The following is a 15488-nucleotide window of genomic DNA, read 5'->3' on the forward strand; positions in this document are numbered from 1 at the left end:
GAGCTGCACTTTAACTCAGTCTACAGTCCATGTTCAGATCTGATGATTGGCTGCTGTTGAAACTAATATTTGCTATATATCATAACTCCACAGTACGCCTAACACCCACAAAACTTGGCAGAGCAAACAACAACAAGCCCCATATCTCCACCCCACCCGTCCACACATCTACAAAGTCCTCCAAGCCCAATCTCCTTGTATGGAGTTCATCATATCTAAGTCTGACTCAAAGACGCTGGTGTGATTGAAGTGGATAGTTTCAAATGAAATTATTTTCTTAATCAATGTTATCACCCAAGTGCTAGTTCCAAGTGACCTACACAGATATCTAATACTGAAAAACAAATAGCTCTCTGTTTGTTCATTTACTTGGTGGCCACGCTATTAAGTAACTCCTATACCTAATAAAGTGTACTGAGCATTTATTCTTGGACTTCTGCTGCTGTAGCCCATTCGTTTTGAGCTATGGCCTGTTGTGCATTCAGAGATGCTTTTCTGTTGTAATGTGTGGTTGAGTTACTCTCGCCTTCCTGTCACCTTGAACCAGTCTGGACATTCTCCTCTGACCTCTCTTATCAACAAGGCATTTGCTTCCCCACAGAACTGCTGTTCACTGGATTTTTGTTTTTGTTTTTTGCACCATTCTCTGTAAACTCTAGAGTCTGTGTACTTGAGAATCCTAGAAGACAGCAACTTCTGAGATACTCAAACTGAGAATGGTAGCGCCAACTATCGTTCCATATTCAAAGTCACCTAGATCATACTTCTCCATTCTGATGTTTAGTCTGTACCTCTTGACCATGTCTGTATGTTTTAATGCATTGAGTTGCTGCCACGTGATCGGCTGATTAGATGTTTGCATTAATGAGCAGATATACAGGTACCTAATAAAGTGGCTACTCGGGGTATTTGGTTTGGCAGTATTTAAAACCCATGCTCTGTCTTATTCCAGTGTCTTGAGTGGTGGTAGTGCAACATCGTGAACATCACTTGACGTGTACATCAATCATATTTGATTTAATATCTTAAGATCGCATACTGAAAAAATCTGATTAGTAGGAGGTCGAGCTTGTTTTGAGTGAAGGATGCCTGGGAGTGCAATGTATCAATGTTTGATGCTCGGGGGGGGGTTCTGGATTATTTTGTGCACACCCAACACCAAGAGGGGATTCCCAAAATATTAAACAATTGCAGGGATAAGAAAGCCGTGGATTAACCTTTTTTTTCCCCGAGAGTTGCACTGACAGTACGGGAATGCTGCAACCTCGAGCAAAATCCTCCCACTGGGCAACACACCCAGAATGCTGGAGAAACTCAGCAGATCAGACAGCATCAATGGAGGGAAATAAACGGTCGATATTCTGGGCTGAGGGCTGCCGGCCCAAATGGGCGATGGTTTATTCCCCTCCACAGATGCTGCCTGACCTGCTGAGTTCCTCCAGCGCTTTGTGCGCATTGCTCAAGATTACCAACATCTACAGAATCTCTTTGTATCTCCCTCTGGTCATGTTCACCCTTGCGTATAGTTCCTAAGTCTTAGTCATTTCATTGTGTGAGCAACACATACAAAATACTGGCGGAGCTCAGCAGGTCAGGCAGCGTCTATGGAAGAGAGTAAACGGTCAAAATTCCGTGCCAGGACCCTTCTTCAGGACCGGGAAGGACGGGGAGAAGCCAGAGTAAGAAGGAGAGGGGAGGGGAGGGGGAGGAAGATGTACTCGGTGGTAGGTGAAACCAGGAGAGGGGGATGGGGGTAAAGTAAAGAGCTGGGAAGTTGATGGAAGGGATAAAGGGTTGGAGAAGGGAGAATCTGGTAGGGAGGGGACAGTAGACCATGGAAGAAAGGGAAGGAGGAGAACCAGTCATTAATCTACTTCACCCCTTCTCCCTCTTTCGGTTCCACTGTAACATAACTTCCTGACTTTTAAATTCAGTGCCTCAACCAATAAAGGCAAGCATGTCATATGCTTTCTTAACTACTAGTCACTTTCAGAGACCATGAATTGGAACCCCAAGAACCCCCTGCTCATCATCACTGTTAAGAGTCAGCGTATTGCCTCTTTACGTTTGATCTACCAAGGTGCAACACTCCACATTTGACCAGGTTAAACACCATCTGCCTTTTCTTTGCAACCGATTCATATCCCGCTATATTCTTTGCCAGTCTTGTATTCTGTCCACAACACCACCAGTCTCTATATCATCTGCAGACTTACTGAGCAACCCATCCACATTTGAAGAAATGCAGATCTCAGTCAGAGTTAGGCTGTCCGAGCTGGCCGCAGTATCACTTTTAAATCCATCGATACCATTTGAAATCTCACCTTCCATTACATCACACATTAAACTGACATCATCTGCCCGGTCTAAACCTGACCAGAATCTACTAACACCTGTTTTGTCATTGGTAATGACAAAACGAGATTTCAAATGGAATTCTAACTCTTCTGTGATAATGGGACATCCCACCTCGGCCAGACCAAACTACCCCCCACCCAACCCTGCTATCTTTTCTATATATCCTTTTAAAAACACTCACCTGGTCACCTTCTGAACCTCAGAACCGTCCTTCACAAAAGGAAGAGTCGAGGAAGTCCCTTTTCTTTTGGAAGAGAACTCTTCCCTAGTTCCTCCAGCATTTTGTGTGTGTTGCTCTGGATTTCCAGCATCTGCAAGACCTGGTGCTGTAATAAGTAGCATCTTGAGGTATGGGATGGATCATAGTGGCAACGTTGAGAATGATGGTAAGTTTGGAGGGAGGGATGAGAATAGAGAGTGAGTGCGGGGCGGTACAATCCCAAACATCGTGCAGGCTCAGGTTATGACTGAGGGATTAAGGGAGCACCATTGGTCCTTCTGGACGCGGTGGGGAGAAGGTTGTCCCGGTCACTGCCCAAGGGTGTCTTTGTCCATGATTGTGTTGCCTCCATTTCTACTACCACCATGGTAAACAATGGCACCCCCAGCGAACTCTTTCCCTGAGAACGGATGGTGTGCACGTCCAGAAACTTGAGCAGAGGAGATCTGTTCGTTTGGGGCTTTCACGTCTGTTTGGAAATACACAGCATATCAGAGCTTGCAAGGGTAGGGTGCTGAGGGAGGGAGAGACAGGGAGAAGGAAATAGAATAAGAGGAGGTGAAAGGCAGATGGAGGGAACGGAGAGAGGAAAGGGGGGGGAGAGTGGAATAGAGAGAGGGATTACAGGGGAGGCAGGAACAATGAGGGAAAAGGGGAAGGTGACAGGTTGAGGGGGTGTGGGAGAGAGGAACGGCAGGGAGAGGAGGCAAAATGCAGAGGGAGCAATGGGGAGAGGGGAACAAGGGTTGAGAGGGATTGGGAGAGGCAGAGGTTGAGGGAGGAAAAGGAAGTGGAAGAGATGGGGAGAGAGGGTTGAGAGACAGACGGAGAGGGGAATGGAGGGAGAGGGATAGTGTTGGGACAGAGGGTGGTTGAGAACAGGGCTAGAGTGAGAGAAGGAGGTGGAAAGGGAGATGAGGCAGGATCTCCCTCATATCTATGACTCCTTCTCATAAAGGTTCTCCCTCTCTTTTATGGACAGAAATGGGATAAGACAGAAATACAGGAAAGAGGGAAACTAACCTTAGGTTATTGAATCAGAGAGAGAATCAGTTTTATTACCAGTAACATTAGATTGGTTGTTCTATGGGAGCTCAATTTCATAGTTTAAGAGAAGTTTGGATAGGTAATGGATGGGAGGGGAATGGAGAGCTATGGTCCCGGTGCAAGTTGATGGGAGTAGGCAGTTTAAATGGTTTGGCATGGACTAGATGGGCTGAAGGGTCTGTTTCTGTCCTGTACTGTTCTGTGACTCTACAAAACTAAAACATGCGGAAAAAGAAATAACGAGGGAGTTTTCATGGAACATGCAGAGGGGAAGAAGCTGTTCCTGAACTGTTGAGTGTGAGTCTTCAGGCTCCCGTACCTTTTCCTTGTGGTAGTAATGAGAAAAGGGCATGCCCTGGTGGGGGGGGGTGGCGGAGGGCCTTGAGGCACTGTCTTTCGAAGACGTCCTTGATGGTGGAGAGTGTAGTACCATGATGGAACTGGCTGAATCTACAACCCTCTGCTTCCGTTTGTGATCCTGTGCATTGGAGACTGCATACAAGGTTGTGATGCATTCGGTTAGGGTGCTCTCCAATGTATGAGTGTAGATACTGCACGAATCTCTGGTGACATACCAAATCTCCTCAAACTTTCTTAGAGCTGCTGGCCTGCGTTCTTTGTGATTGTGTTGATGTGTTGGGCCCAGCACAGATCCCTCCCCCGCCCCCCAGATGTTAATGCCCAAGGTGGCTGTTCACTCTGTCCACAGCTGACCTCTCAATGAGGACTGGTGTGAGAGCTTAGGACAAATTTTGCTGTGATTCTGTACTGTTTGTCCTACCCCCATCAAGAAGGAGGCTGCTGAACATGTTAACAGCCCATGGTATTACAGGAAAGATACTAGCATGCATACTAACTAGCATGATAACATGCATACTAACATGCATGGTCATCTGATTGGCAGAAGGCAAATGGAGCCTTTTCTCGTTGGCTGCCGGTAACTAGTGGTGTCCCACAGGGGTCTGTGTTGGGGCTGCTTCTTTTTATGTTATATGTCAATGGTTTGGATGATGGAATTGATAGCTTTGTTGCCAAGTTTGCTGATGTTACGAAGGTAGGTGGAGGGGCAGCTGGTTTTGAGATGTAGAGAGTCTACAGAAGGACTTAGATTAGGAAAATGGGCAAAGAAGTGGCAACACACACACAAAATGCTGGTGGGACGCAGCAGGCCAGGCAGCATCTATAGGGAGAAGCGCTGTCGACGTTTCGGGCCGAGACCCTTCGTCAGGACTAACTGAAAGGAAAGGTAGTAAGAGATTTGAAAGTAGGAGGGGGAGGCAGAAATCTGAAGTGAAGTGACAGATGGAATACAGTGTCGGGAAGTGTTTGGTCATTCATTTTGCTAGAAAAAAATGAAAGGGTTGACTTTTCTAAGTGGAGAGATAATTCAAAAATCTGAATTCATTTTGAGAGGACAACAGACAGTAGGTGCAGGAGTAGGCCATTCGGCCCTTCTAGCCAGCACCGCCATTCACTGTGATCATGGCTGATCATACACAATCAGTACCCCGTTCCTGCCCTCTCCCTATATCCCTTGACCCCGCTATCTATAAGAGTTCTATCTAACTCTCTCTTGAATGCATCCACAGACTTGGCCTCCACTGCCTTCTGGGGCAGAGCATTCCACATATCCACCACTCTCTGGGTGAAAAAGTTTTTCCGCATATCTGTTCTAAATGGCCTACTCCTTATTCTTAAACTGTGGCCTCTAGTTCTGGACTCACCCATCAGCGGGAACATGCTTCCTGCCTCCAGCGTGTCCAATCCCTTAATAATCTTGTATGTTTCAATCAGATCCCCTCTCATTCTTCTAAATTCCAGTGTATACAAGCCCAGTTGCTCCAATCTTTCAACATATGACAGTCCTGCCATTCCGGGAATTAACCTTGTGAACCTACGCTGCACTCCTTCAATAGCAAGAATGTCCTTCCTCAAATTTGGAGACCAAAACTGCACACAATACTCCAGGTGGGGTCTCACCAGGGCCCTGTACAGCTGCAGAAGGACCTCTTTACTCCTATACTCAATTCCTCTTGTTATAAAGGCCAGCATGCCATTAGCTTTCTTCACTGCCTGCTGTACCTGCATGCTTGCTTTCATTGACTGATGTACAAGAACACCTAGGACTGAATATAAAAGCAAAAATATAGTGTTGATGCTTTATAAAGAACTAGCGAGGCCTCATGGAGTATTGGGCTCCTTATCTTAGAAAAGATGTGTTGAAACTGGAAAAGATTTGGAGGAGGTTCATGAAGATGATTCCAGGATTGAACAGCTTGTCATATGAAGAGCGTCTGATGGCTCTGGGCCTGGATTCACAGGAATTCTGAAGAATGAAGGTGACCTAATTGAAACGTATCGAATGGTGAAAAGTCTTGATGGAGTGGATGAGGAGAAGATGTTCCCTTTGTTGGGGGAGTCTGGGACCAGGGGACAGAGACTCAGAATAGAAGGGACATCATTTTAGAACAGAGATGAGGAAGAATTTCTTTAGCCAGAGAGCAGTGAATCTGTGAAATTTGTTGCCATAGGCAGCTGTGCTGACCAAGTCAATGGGTATATTTAAGGCAGAGGTTGATAGAATCTTGAGTAGTCAGGGCGTGAAGGGATACGGGGAGAAGGCAGGAGACTGCGGCTGAGAGGGAAAATGGATCAGCCATGATGAAATAGCGGAGCAGACTCGATGGGCCAGATGACCTAATTCTTCTCGAATGTCTTGTGTAGCATTCACACCAGCATCACTGGACTCAAAAACAGTTATTTTCCCTAAGAGGTAAAGCTGATCAACACCTCCACCCACTAACTCCACCTCTACTTTATTATTTCCTGTCAGTCACCTTATGTCCAGCCTAGTGTCACTTCATAAACATATGAATGTAAGCTATCGTATGCATTTATATTTATTGTGACTTTTAATATTACCTGTGTTCTTTATCCTTTGAGTATTTTTTATGCTGTATTGGATCCAAAGTAACAATTATTTTCTTCTCCTTACACTTGTGTTCAGGGAACGACATTAAACAATCTTGAATCTGAAGAGGCAGCAGAGACTGAGTAACAGTCATACTTGCTCTTCTGACTCTAAATGCATTTCCAATGTTCTTTCTCCACAGACCTGGAATCCGGTGGCAGCAACGACGAGGGGGAAGAGGTCAAGCACGCAGACCTGGATATCAACCACGTGACCCTACCCACACCTCCTAACACGGTATGTACGGCGAGAGCATGCGATTGTATTGATTTTGGCCTAATATGGGAGATGAACTGGGAGAGCTGGTGTAGTTTACTTGCTGCGCCAAATGGAGCCATTCGGTCCATCTGCTCTGTGCTTCACATGTGGAGATGTAAACTCATGTTCGGTCTTTCGGTGAGTCTCCTTTCATCATACACACACACACACGCACACGCTCACGCTCACACTCACACTCACCCTCACACTCACTCACACACACAGACACACACACACTCACTCACACACACAGACACACACACTCACTCACACACACAGACACACACACACTCTCACACACACAGACACACACACACTCTCTCACACACACTCACACACGCACTCACTCACTCACACGCACACACTCACACACTCTCTCTCTCACACACACACAGACACACACACACTCTCACACACACACACACACACATGAAAGATACTCTCACTTACGTACAGGCGCATAATTAACTTTCCCTTGTACGTTTACCCAACGTTGCTTAAAACTGCAAATAAAAACAGAATTACTGCAAACCCTCATCAAAGTACATATGTCACCATGTACAGCCCTGAAATTCATGCATTATCTATCCATCCACCCACCTCTATCTATCCATCTCTCTATCTCTGTCTCTTCCTCTCTCTATCCATTTCTCTCTCTCTCTCTCTCTCTCTCTCTCTCTCTCTCTCTCTCTCCATCCTTCTCTATGTATCTAGTTATGTATTTATTTACTGGGATACAGTATGGTCTCGGCAGTTCCAGCCCTTTGAGACGCGCTGCCCAGCAACTCCTGATTTAACTCTAGTCTAATTATGGGACAATTTACAATGACCAATTAACCTACCAACAGATGTGTCTTTGGACTGTGGGGGGAAACCCACACAGTCACAGGGAGAATGTACAAACTCCTTACAGGAGGAGGTTAACTCCTCCCACAGTGGTTTCTTGCGGTCAATCACTGTAGATCTGAAAAGGCAGACCTCCGGAGAGGTCAGCAGTCATCTTTCCAGGTCTGGCTTTTCCGCCACGATGAGAGCAGTCACAGGGAGAACGTGCAAACTCCTCGCAGGCAGAGGCGGGCATTGAACTGGGACCACCTGCACTGTAAAGCACTGTGCTAACCACAACGCTACCACATTGCCCGATGCTGGCACAGTCTGTCCCTGAACCTTTTGGTGTGAGTCCTGAGGCTCCTGTACCTTGACGGCAGCAGTGAGAAGAGAACATGGGCTGGATGGTGGGGGGTCCCTGATGATGGATCCAACCAGCATCCTGCCTCCATGGTTTGTGTGTAATCGTCTCTTTTGTTATTTCCCGCAGGCAGCTCTGGAGAGCGGTCTGAGCGGTCTGACGATTTTCAGCCAAATACCAGGTACCGAGATGATATTTGACTTTGTCTTGGTTGTGCTTCTATGGCTGGGCCACTGAGCCAGAAGGTGAATCATACATCACTGCTCCAAGTCTCCATTTTACAGTGTGGTTAAGACAGGGGCAGGGTGAGCAACAGGTAGAAAACTGTACCATACTTCTGAAACACTTCAGTAAGTTATTGAGGTAGAGTGCAACATGGGTCCTTCAAGCCGTGTCACCCAGCCAATCAAATCCTAGCCTTATCATGGCACAATTTACAATGACCATTTAACCTACCAACCGTACAACTGTGGGAGGAAACCAGAGCACCCGGAGTAAACCCACTCGGTCTTGAGGAGAACGTAGAAACCCCTTACAGACAGCGGCGGGAATTGAACCACTCTCCCTGGCGCTGTAATAGCGTAATGCTACTGTGCCACCAACAATTTTGTTGCCGACCACTGGGAACCTTAGTCTAGGCAAGGTTCTGGTCAGTAAGAACTGAAGAAACCGAGCACACTATTCGCCCTTCCATTCATTAAAGGAAAACACACAATGGGCTGAATGGCCTCCTATCTTCCTCATGCTATTGGGAACCAGAATCTTGCTTCGGCAGAGAGCGCAGGAGGTGGAAGCTTCCCTTTCTCTCTACTGAACGGCAAGCTCTGCTGTTGGAGGTAGGAGAAGGGATGGGAATGAGGGGTGAGGTGAGGGACAGTCCAGCTGAGTTAGAGACACTCATGGAGGAAGTTCCCTTATAGAATCACACAGGTTCCACGTTCAGCAAAACAGAATGATTGAGAACCCCAGGTCTCAGGCTGCTTGGTGCCCTGATCTCAACTTTGGGAAGATGTGAAGATCTCTCGAATTTGCCATCCAAGTTGATAGGGTGATACTTAAGGGGGCATTGAGGAGACTCTTACATAGGCACATGGAGGAAGGAAAAATGGAGGGCTGTGAAGAAGGGAAGGGTTAGATTGATCTTGGAGTAGATTAAAATCTAGCAGAACATTGTGGGCCGAAGGGCCTATGCTGTACTGTTATGTTTATGTTCTGTATAACGTGAACTTTGGGTGCCTGTGATCTGTCCGTGGGAAGTCTGCCATGCCCTGCTTATCCATGTCTAGAAGGGTTGCAGGTCATCGAGACGTGACATCTTGACGGTGCCTTAGATTGAGTGGGACATCTGCAAGCCAATCTAATGCTGCCTCTCTTATTTCAGGAGCCAGTAATCAAGTGCCTCTGGATGACGGGAGGCTGGCACCGAATACCTCCAGCTACTCTCCATTCCAAGCCATGCCTGCAGCCAGCCAGAACCAAGCAAACCCGACCCCTCTGCCTGTCCTCGGCGCAACAGCTGACGGCGCTTGGGCACCGCAGACCCCAGACGAGAAGCCCAGTGCCACGATTCCGAGCACAACTGAGTTCAAAGCACAGATGAAGGAATATTTTCTGGACCAGGTGCTCGGTTAGTCCCCAACTTTTGTTTCACTGTCACCCCTGTGCATCGCTTGAGTGTGTGTTCAGCTGGCCGATTTAGTCCCAAGCCAGTCAAAGCCCATAGCTCTGCTGATCCTGTGATGCCAAAAATCAAAACTAAAACTGCAGGCGCTGGAAACCTGAAATAAAAGGAAATGCTGCAAACTGTCAGCTGACTAGGAGAGAAAATTCAAAAATCTGAGGCACAAAGGGACTTGGGGGTCCTTTTGCAGGATTCTCTAATGGTTAACTTGCAGGTTGGGTCAATGGTGAGGGAGGCAAATGTGATGTTGGCATTCATTTTGAGAGGACTAGAGTATAAAAGCAAGGATGTAATGTTGAGACTTTATAAGGCACCGGTGAGGCCTCACTTGGAGTATCGTGAGCAGATTTGGGGCCCCCTAACTAAAATAGGAAATGCTGGCACTGGAGCAGGTTGAAGGAAGGAACCACAGCTCATTACAGGCCCTTTGGCCCACAATGTTATACCGACTGCCTATTCTAGAAACTGCCTAGAATTACCCTACTGCATAGCCCTCTATTTTTCTAAGTTCCATGTACCTATCTAAAAGGCTCTTTAAAGACCCTATCGTATCCACCTCCACCACTGTCACTGGCAGTGCATTCCACGCACCCACCACTCTCTGTGTGAAAAACTTACCCATGATATCCCCTCTGTACCTACTTCCACGAACCTTAAAACTATACCCCCTCTTGTTAGTCATTTCAGCCCTGGGGGAAGATGCTGCCGGCAATCCACACGATCTTATACACCTCCGTCAGGTCACCCCTCATCCTCCGTCGCTCCAAGGAGAAAAGGCCAAGTTCACTCACCCTATTCTCATAAGGCATGCTCCCCGATCCAGGCAACATCCTTGTAAATCTCCTCTGCAAAAATGACTCCGGGATTGAACAGCTTGTCATGTGAAAGGGCATTTGATGGTTCTGGGCCAGAAGAATGAGGGGTGACTTAATTGGAACCTATCAAATGGCGAAAAACTTTGACAAGAGTCTGTGTGAAGAGGATGTTTCCAATAGTGGGAGAGTCCAGGACCAGAGGGGACAGCCTCAGAATAGAGGGGTATCTTTTTAGAACAGAGGTGAGGAGGAATTTCTTTAGCCAGAGAGTGGTGAATCTGTGCAGTTCATTGCCACAGGCAGCTATGGAGGCCAAGTCATGCTGAATAAGGATAAAGGGGGTCTTTCTGATGGAGGGAGGCTGGAGTTCTCATCTCACCCTGATGTTTACAGAGCTCTGTCATCATGAGGTTGTTGAGTTCTGGAGAGAGATGTGAAATGCAGGTCTCGCCTGTTGGAACCTGTTGGAAACGCGCAGCTCATCATTAGCGGTCAGTGCGATACTATTACAGCTTGGGGCGCCAGAGTTCAATTCTGATATCATCTATCATAAATTTGTACCTCCTCCCCCCGTGGAATGTGTAGGTTTTCTCTGGGTGCTCGGATTTCACGGTCCAAACAACATACCGGTTACTAGATTAATTAGTCATTGTAAATTGTCCTGTGATTAGGCGAGTGTTAAGTCGGGGGGTGCTGGGCGGTGTGGCTTGATGGGCCGATAGGACCTTGTATCTCTAAACCAATAAATTAGGCAGGGTTTGTGAAGAGAGAAGAACTGCTCAGTTTAGAAAAACTGTGTTACCTGAAATTGCTGAATTTAATACTGGAACCGCAATAGGGTCTGAATGGAACACGGTGTTCCCAAAACTTCTGTTGGACTGCAGACAAACAGGTTAGAGTGGGAGGGAAATGGAAGATAGAAAGATTTTGGAAGCAATGAAAGGTGGTGTCAGCGAATCTGCCCTTGGTACCCCCAGTGTAGAAACTCTGCCAGGCTAACTTGTTTTCCCTCACAGACGCTGCCCGATCCACTCAGTGTCCCCAGCACGTCCCCTCAACTGCGGCAGACAGACTTTGTCTGTGTTGCTATCTACTCAGTTCTCCTCACCTCTAGATGACAGAACTCTTTGCAAAGTGTTTTATCATTAGCCATAGAGTGATAGAGCATCACAACACAGAAACAGGTCCTTCAGCCCATCTAGTCCATGCCGACCCATTTTCCTGCCTGGCCCAGGGGTTCCCAACCTGGAATCTACAGACCTCTTGCTTAATGGTATTGGTCCATGACGTAAAAAAACAGGTCCCATCTACCTGCTCCTTGACCGTAGCCCTCCAAACTTCTCTTAAATGTTGCAAACAAACCTGCATTCACCAACTCGACTGGCAGCTCACTCGTATCATCCTCTGAATGAAGAAGTTTCAGGTTCCCTTTAAGTATTTCACCTTCCACCCTTAACCTATGACGATTCAGGAACAGCTTCATCCCCCCTGCCATCTGATTCCTAAATGGACCCTGAACCTGTGAACACTACCTCACTTTTTTAATATATATTATTTCTGTTTTTGCTCTATTTTTAATCTATTCAATATACATATATAGAAACACAGAAAACCTCCAGCACAATACAGGCCCTTCGGCCCACAAAGCTGTGCCGAACATGTCCTTACCTTAGAATTACCTAGGCTTACCCATGGCCCTCTATTTTTCAAAGCTCCATGTAGCCATCCAGGAGTCTCTTAAAAGACCCTATCGTTTCCGCCTCCACCACCTTCGCTGGCAGCCCATTTCACGCACTCACCACTCTCTGAGTTAAAAAAAAACTTACTTATTTTTCTACTATATCTACTATAAGCCTACAGACTCTCACAGCTACCTGGACTATTCCTCTTCCCACCCTGTCTCTTTAAAAAATGCTATCCCCTTCTCACAATTCCTCTTTCTCCGCCGCATCTGCTCTCAGGATGAGGCTTTTCATTCCAGGACGAAGGAGATGCCTTCCTTTTTTAAGCAAAGGGGCTTCCCTTCTTCCACCATCAACTCTGCTCTCAAACGCATCTTTCCCATTTCCCACATATCTGCCCTCACTCCATCCGCCCGCCACCCCACTCGGGATAGGGTTCCCCTTGTCCTCACCTACCACCCCACCAGCCTCCAGGTCCAACGTATAATTCTCCGTAACTTCCGCCAGCTCCAACGGGATCCCACTACCAATCACATCTTTCCCTCCACCCCCTTTCTGCTTTCCGCAGGGATTGCTCCCTATGTGACTCCCTTGTCCACTCGTCGTCCCCCCCCCCCCCCATCCCTTCCCACCGATCTCCCTCCTGGCACTTATCCTTGTAAGCGTAACAAGTGCTACACCCGCCCTTACACTTCCTCCCTCACCACCACTCAGGGCCCCAGACAGTCCTTCCAGGTGAGGCGACACTTCACCTGTGATTCGGCTGGTGTGGTACACTGTGTCCAGTGCTCCCGGTGTGGCCTTTTATATATTGGCGAGACCCGACGCAGACTGGGAGACCGTTTCGCTGAACACCTACGCTCGGTCCGCCAGAGAAAGCAGAATCTCCCAGTGGCCACACATTTTATTTCCACGTCCCATTCTGATACGTCTATCCATGGCCTCCTCTACTGTCAAGATGAATCCACACTCAGGTTGGAGGAACAACACCTTATATACCGGCTGGGTAGCCTCCAACCTGATGGTATGAACATTGACTTCCCTAACTTCTGTTAATGCCCCTCCTCCCCTTCTTACCCTATCCCTGACATATTTAGTTGTTTGTTTTTTTTCTCTCTCTGCCCATCACACTGCCTGTTCTCCATCTCCCTCTGGTGCTCCCCCTCTCCCCCTTTCTTTCTCCCGAGGCCTCCCGTCCCATGATCCTTTCCCTTCTCCAGCTCTGTATCACTTTCGCCAATCACCTTTCCAGCTCTTAGCTTCATCCCACCCCCTCCGGTCTTCTTCTATCATTTCGCATTTCCCCCTCCCCCCTCTACTTTCAAATCTCTTACTATCTTTCCTTTCAGTTAGCCCTGACGAAGGGTCTCGGCCTGAAACATCGACAGTGCTTCTCATTATAGATGCTGCCTGGCCTGCTGCGTTCCACCAGCATTTTGTGTGTTGATTTTATTTATTTTTCTTCTGTATTATGTATTGCATTGAACTGCTGCTGCTAAGTTAATAAATTTCACGACACATGCCAGTGATAATAAACCTGATTCTGACCCGTAATTCTAGTTGCAACCAGTCTCATGGGATATGGCTCTGAGCTTGAGATAGTTGTTCGCGCTCTCCCTATTTCACGCCCTTTTCCCTCCTTTTTTTTGTGCCACCTCAAACTTCGCTTGGTGATAGAATTCCTGAGCCAGGTGTTAGTATTCCTCTAGGAAAAGGAGCTTTCCATGGGGAATGCTGTGTGCTCTTTGCAGAAAGTGGTTAAGAAGGCATACGGTGTATTGGCCTTCATCAATCGTGGAATGAAATTTAGGAGCCGAGAGGTAATGTTGCAGCTATATAGGAGCCTGGTAAGACCCCAGTTGGAGTACTATGCTCAGTTCTCGTCGCCTCGCTACAGGAAGGATGTGGAAGCCATAGAAAGGGTGCAGAGGAGATTTACAAGGGCGTTGCCTGGATTGGGGACTATGCCTTATGAGAATAGGTTGAGTGAACTTTTCCTTTTCTCCTTGGAGCGACGGAGGATGAGAGATGACCTGATAGAGATGTATAAGATGATGAGAGGCATTGATTGTGTGGATAGTCAGAGGCTTTTTCCCGGGGCTGAAATGGTTGCCACAAGAGGACACAGGTTTAAGGTGCTGGAGAGCAGGTACAGAGGAGATGTCAGGGGTAAGCCTTTTACTCAGAGTGGTGAGTGCATGGAATGGGCTGCCGGCAACGGTGGTGGAGGCGGATACGATGGGGTCTTTTAAGAGACTTTTGGATAGGTGCACGGAGCTTAGAAAAATAGAGGGCTATGGGTAAGCCTAGTAATTTCTAAGGCAGGTACAACTTTGTGGGCCGAAGGACCTGTATTGTGCTGTAGGTTTTCTATGTTCTAAAAGTGTGTTGGGTGTAACGTGTGCTTTGAGATGCTGGGTTGAAATGCTGTTCTTATTAAGCGGTAGAGTGTGGAGTCGGCCTTTCCGTTCCTTTCGAGCCACGCCACCCCAGCAACCCCTGACAAACCCGATTAACCCTAAACTAATCAGGGGACAATTTGCAATGACCAGTTCACCTACCCGGTGTATCATTGGACTTGGGTTGAGTTGTTCTCCAACCTCGACAATGCATGTACAAACGTTTGCGAGGAGACACTGTTCACTGGTGGTGTGCCCTCCGAATGCTTGGCCTTTAAACAATTATACACTTCGGACTGTTGGAGAAAACACGCGGATTCCATAGGGAGGACGTACAGACTCCTTACAGAACAGCGCCGGAATTGAACTCTGAACTCTGGAAAGCCCCGCGCTGTAATAGCATTGCTCTAACCACTGCGTTACCGTGGCACCAGTGTAAAGTATCTCTCCTTTCAAAGAAAGTGATGTGTTTTCACTGGCACAACACTGATGTTGATAGCATTCTGTAAGTGGGCTTTGCAGCCGTTGTTTACACAATACTGAAGGTGTGGTTGTGCTGCAGTGGCATAACACCCATCTCTCTGTTTTAGTCTGGGTTGTGTGTGTGCACGGCAGCATTGTGACTGCGTTAACGCTTCACAGCAATCGCTGTGAGACCAGAACTCCATAAGATATAGGAACAGAATTAGGCCATTTGGCCCATCAAGTCTGCTCCACCATTTCATCATGCTGATCCATTTTCCCTCTCAGCCCCAGTCTCCTGCCATCTCCCCGTATCCCTTCATGCTCAGAGCAATCAAGAATCTGTCAACCTCTACCTTAAATATGCATAAAGATGGCCTCCACGGCCACTTGTGGCCACGAATTC

The 15488-nt window shown here is 47.3% G+C and overlaps 1 protein-coding gene across 2 annotated transcripts in view; it reads left to right on the forward strand.

The window, feature by feature from the left end:
* Positions 1-15488, forward strand: part of LOC140719436 (interferon regulatory factor 3-like) — a 67840-nt gene that overhangs the window by 22363 nt on the left and 29989 nt on the right. For both annotated transcript variants that reach the window (XM_073034111.1, XM_073034110.1), the window contains exons 4-6: positions 6739-6833; positions 8173-8224; positions 9425-9670. In XM_073034111.1, the coding sequence (XP_072890212.1) occupies positions 6739-6833; positions 8173-8224; positions 9425-9670 (393 nt within the window). The remainder of the gene's footprint in view (positions 1-6738; positions 6834-8172; positions 8225-9424; positions 9671-15488) is intronic.

The sequence above is a fragment of the Hemitrygon akajei genome, chromosome 31, assembly GCF_048418815.1.
Source record: "Hemitrygon akajei chromosome 31, sHemAka1.3, whole genome shotgun sequence".
Classification (NCBI taxonomy): Eukaryota; Metazoa; Chordata; class Chondrichthyes; order Myliobatiformes; family Dasyatidae; genus Hemitrygon; species Hemitrygon akajei.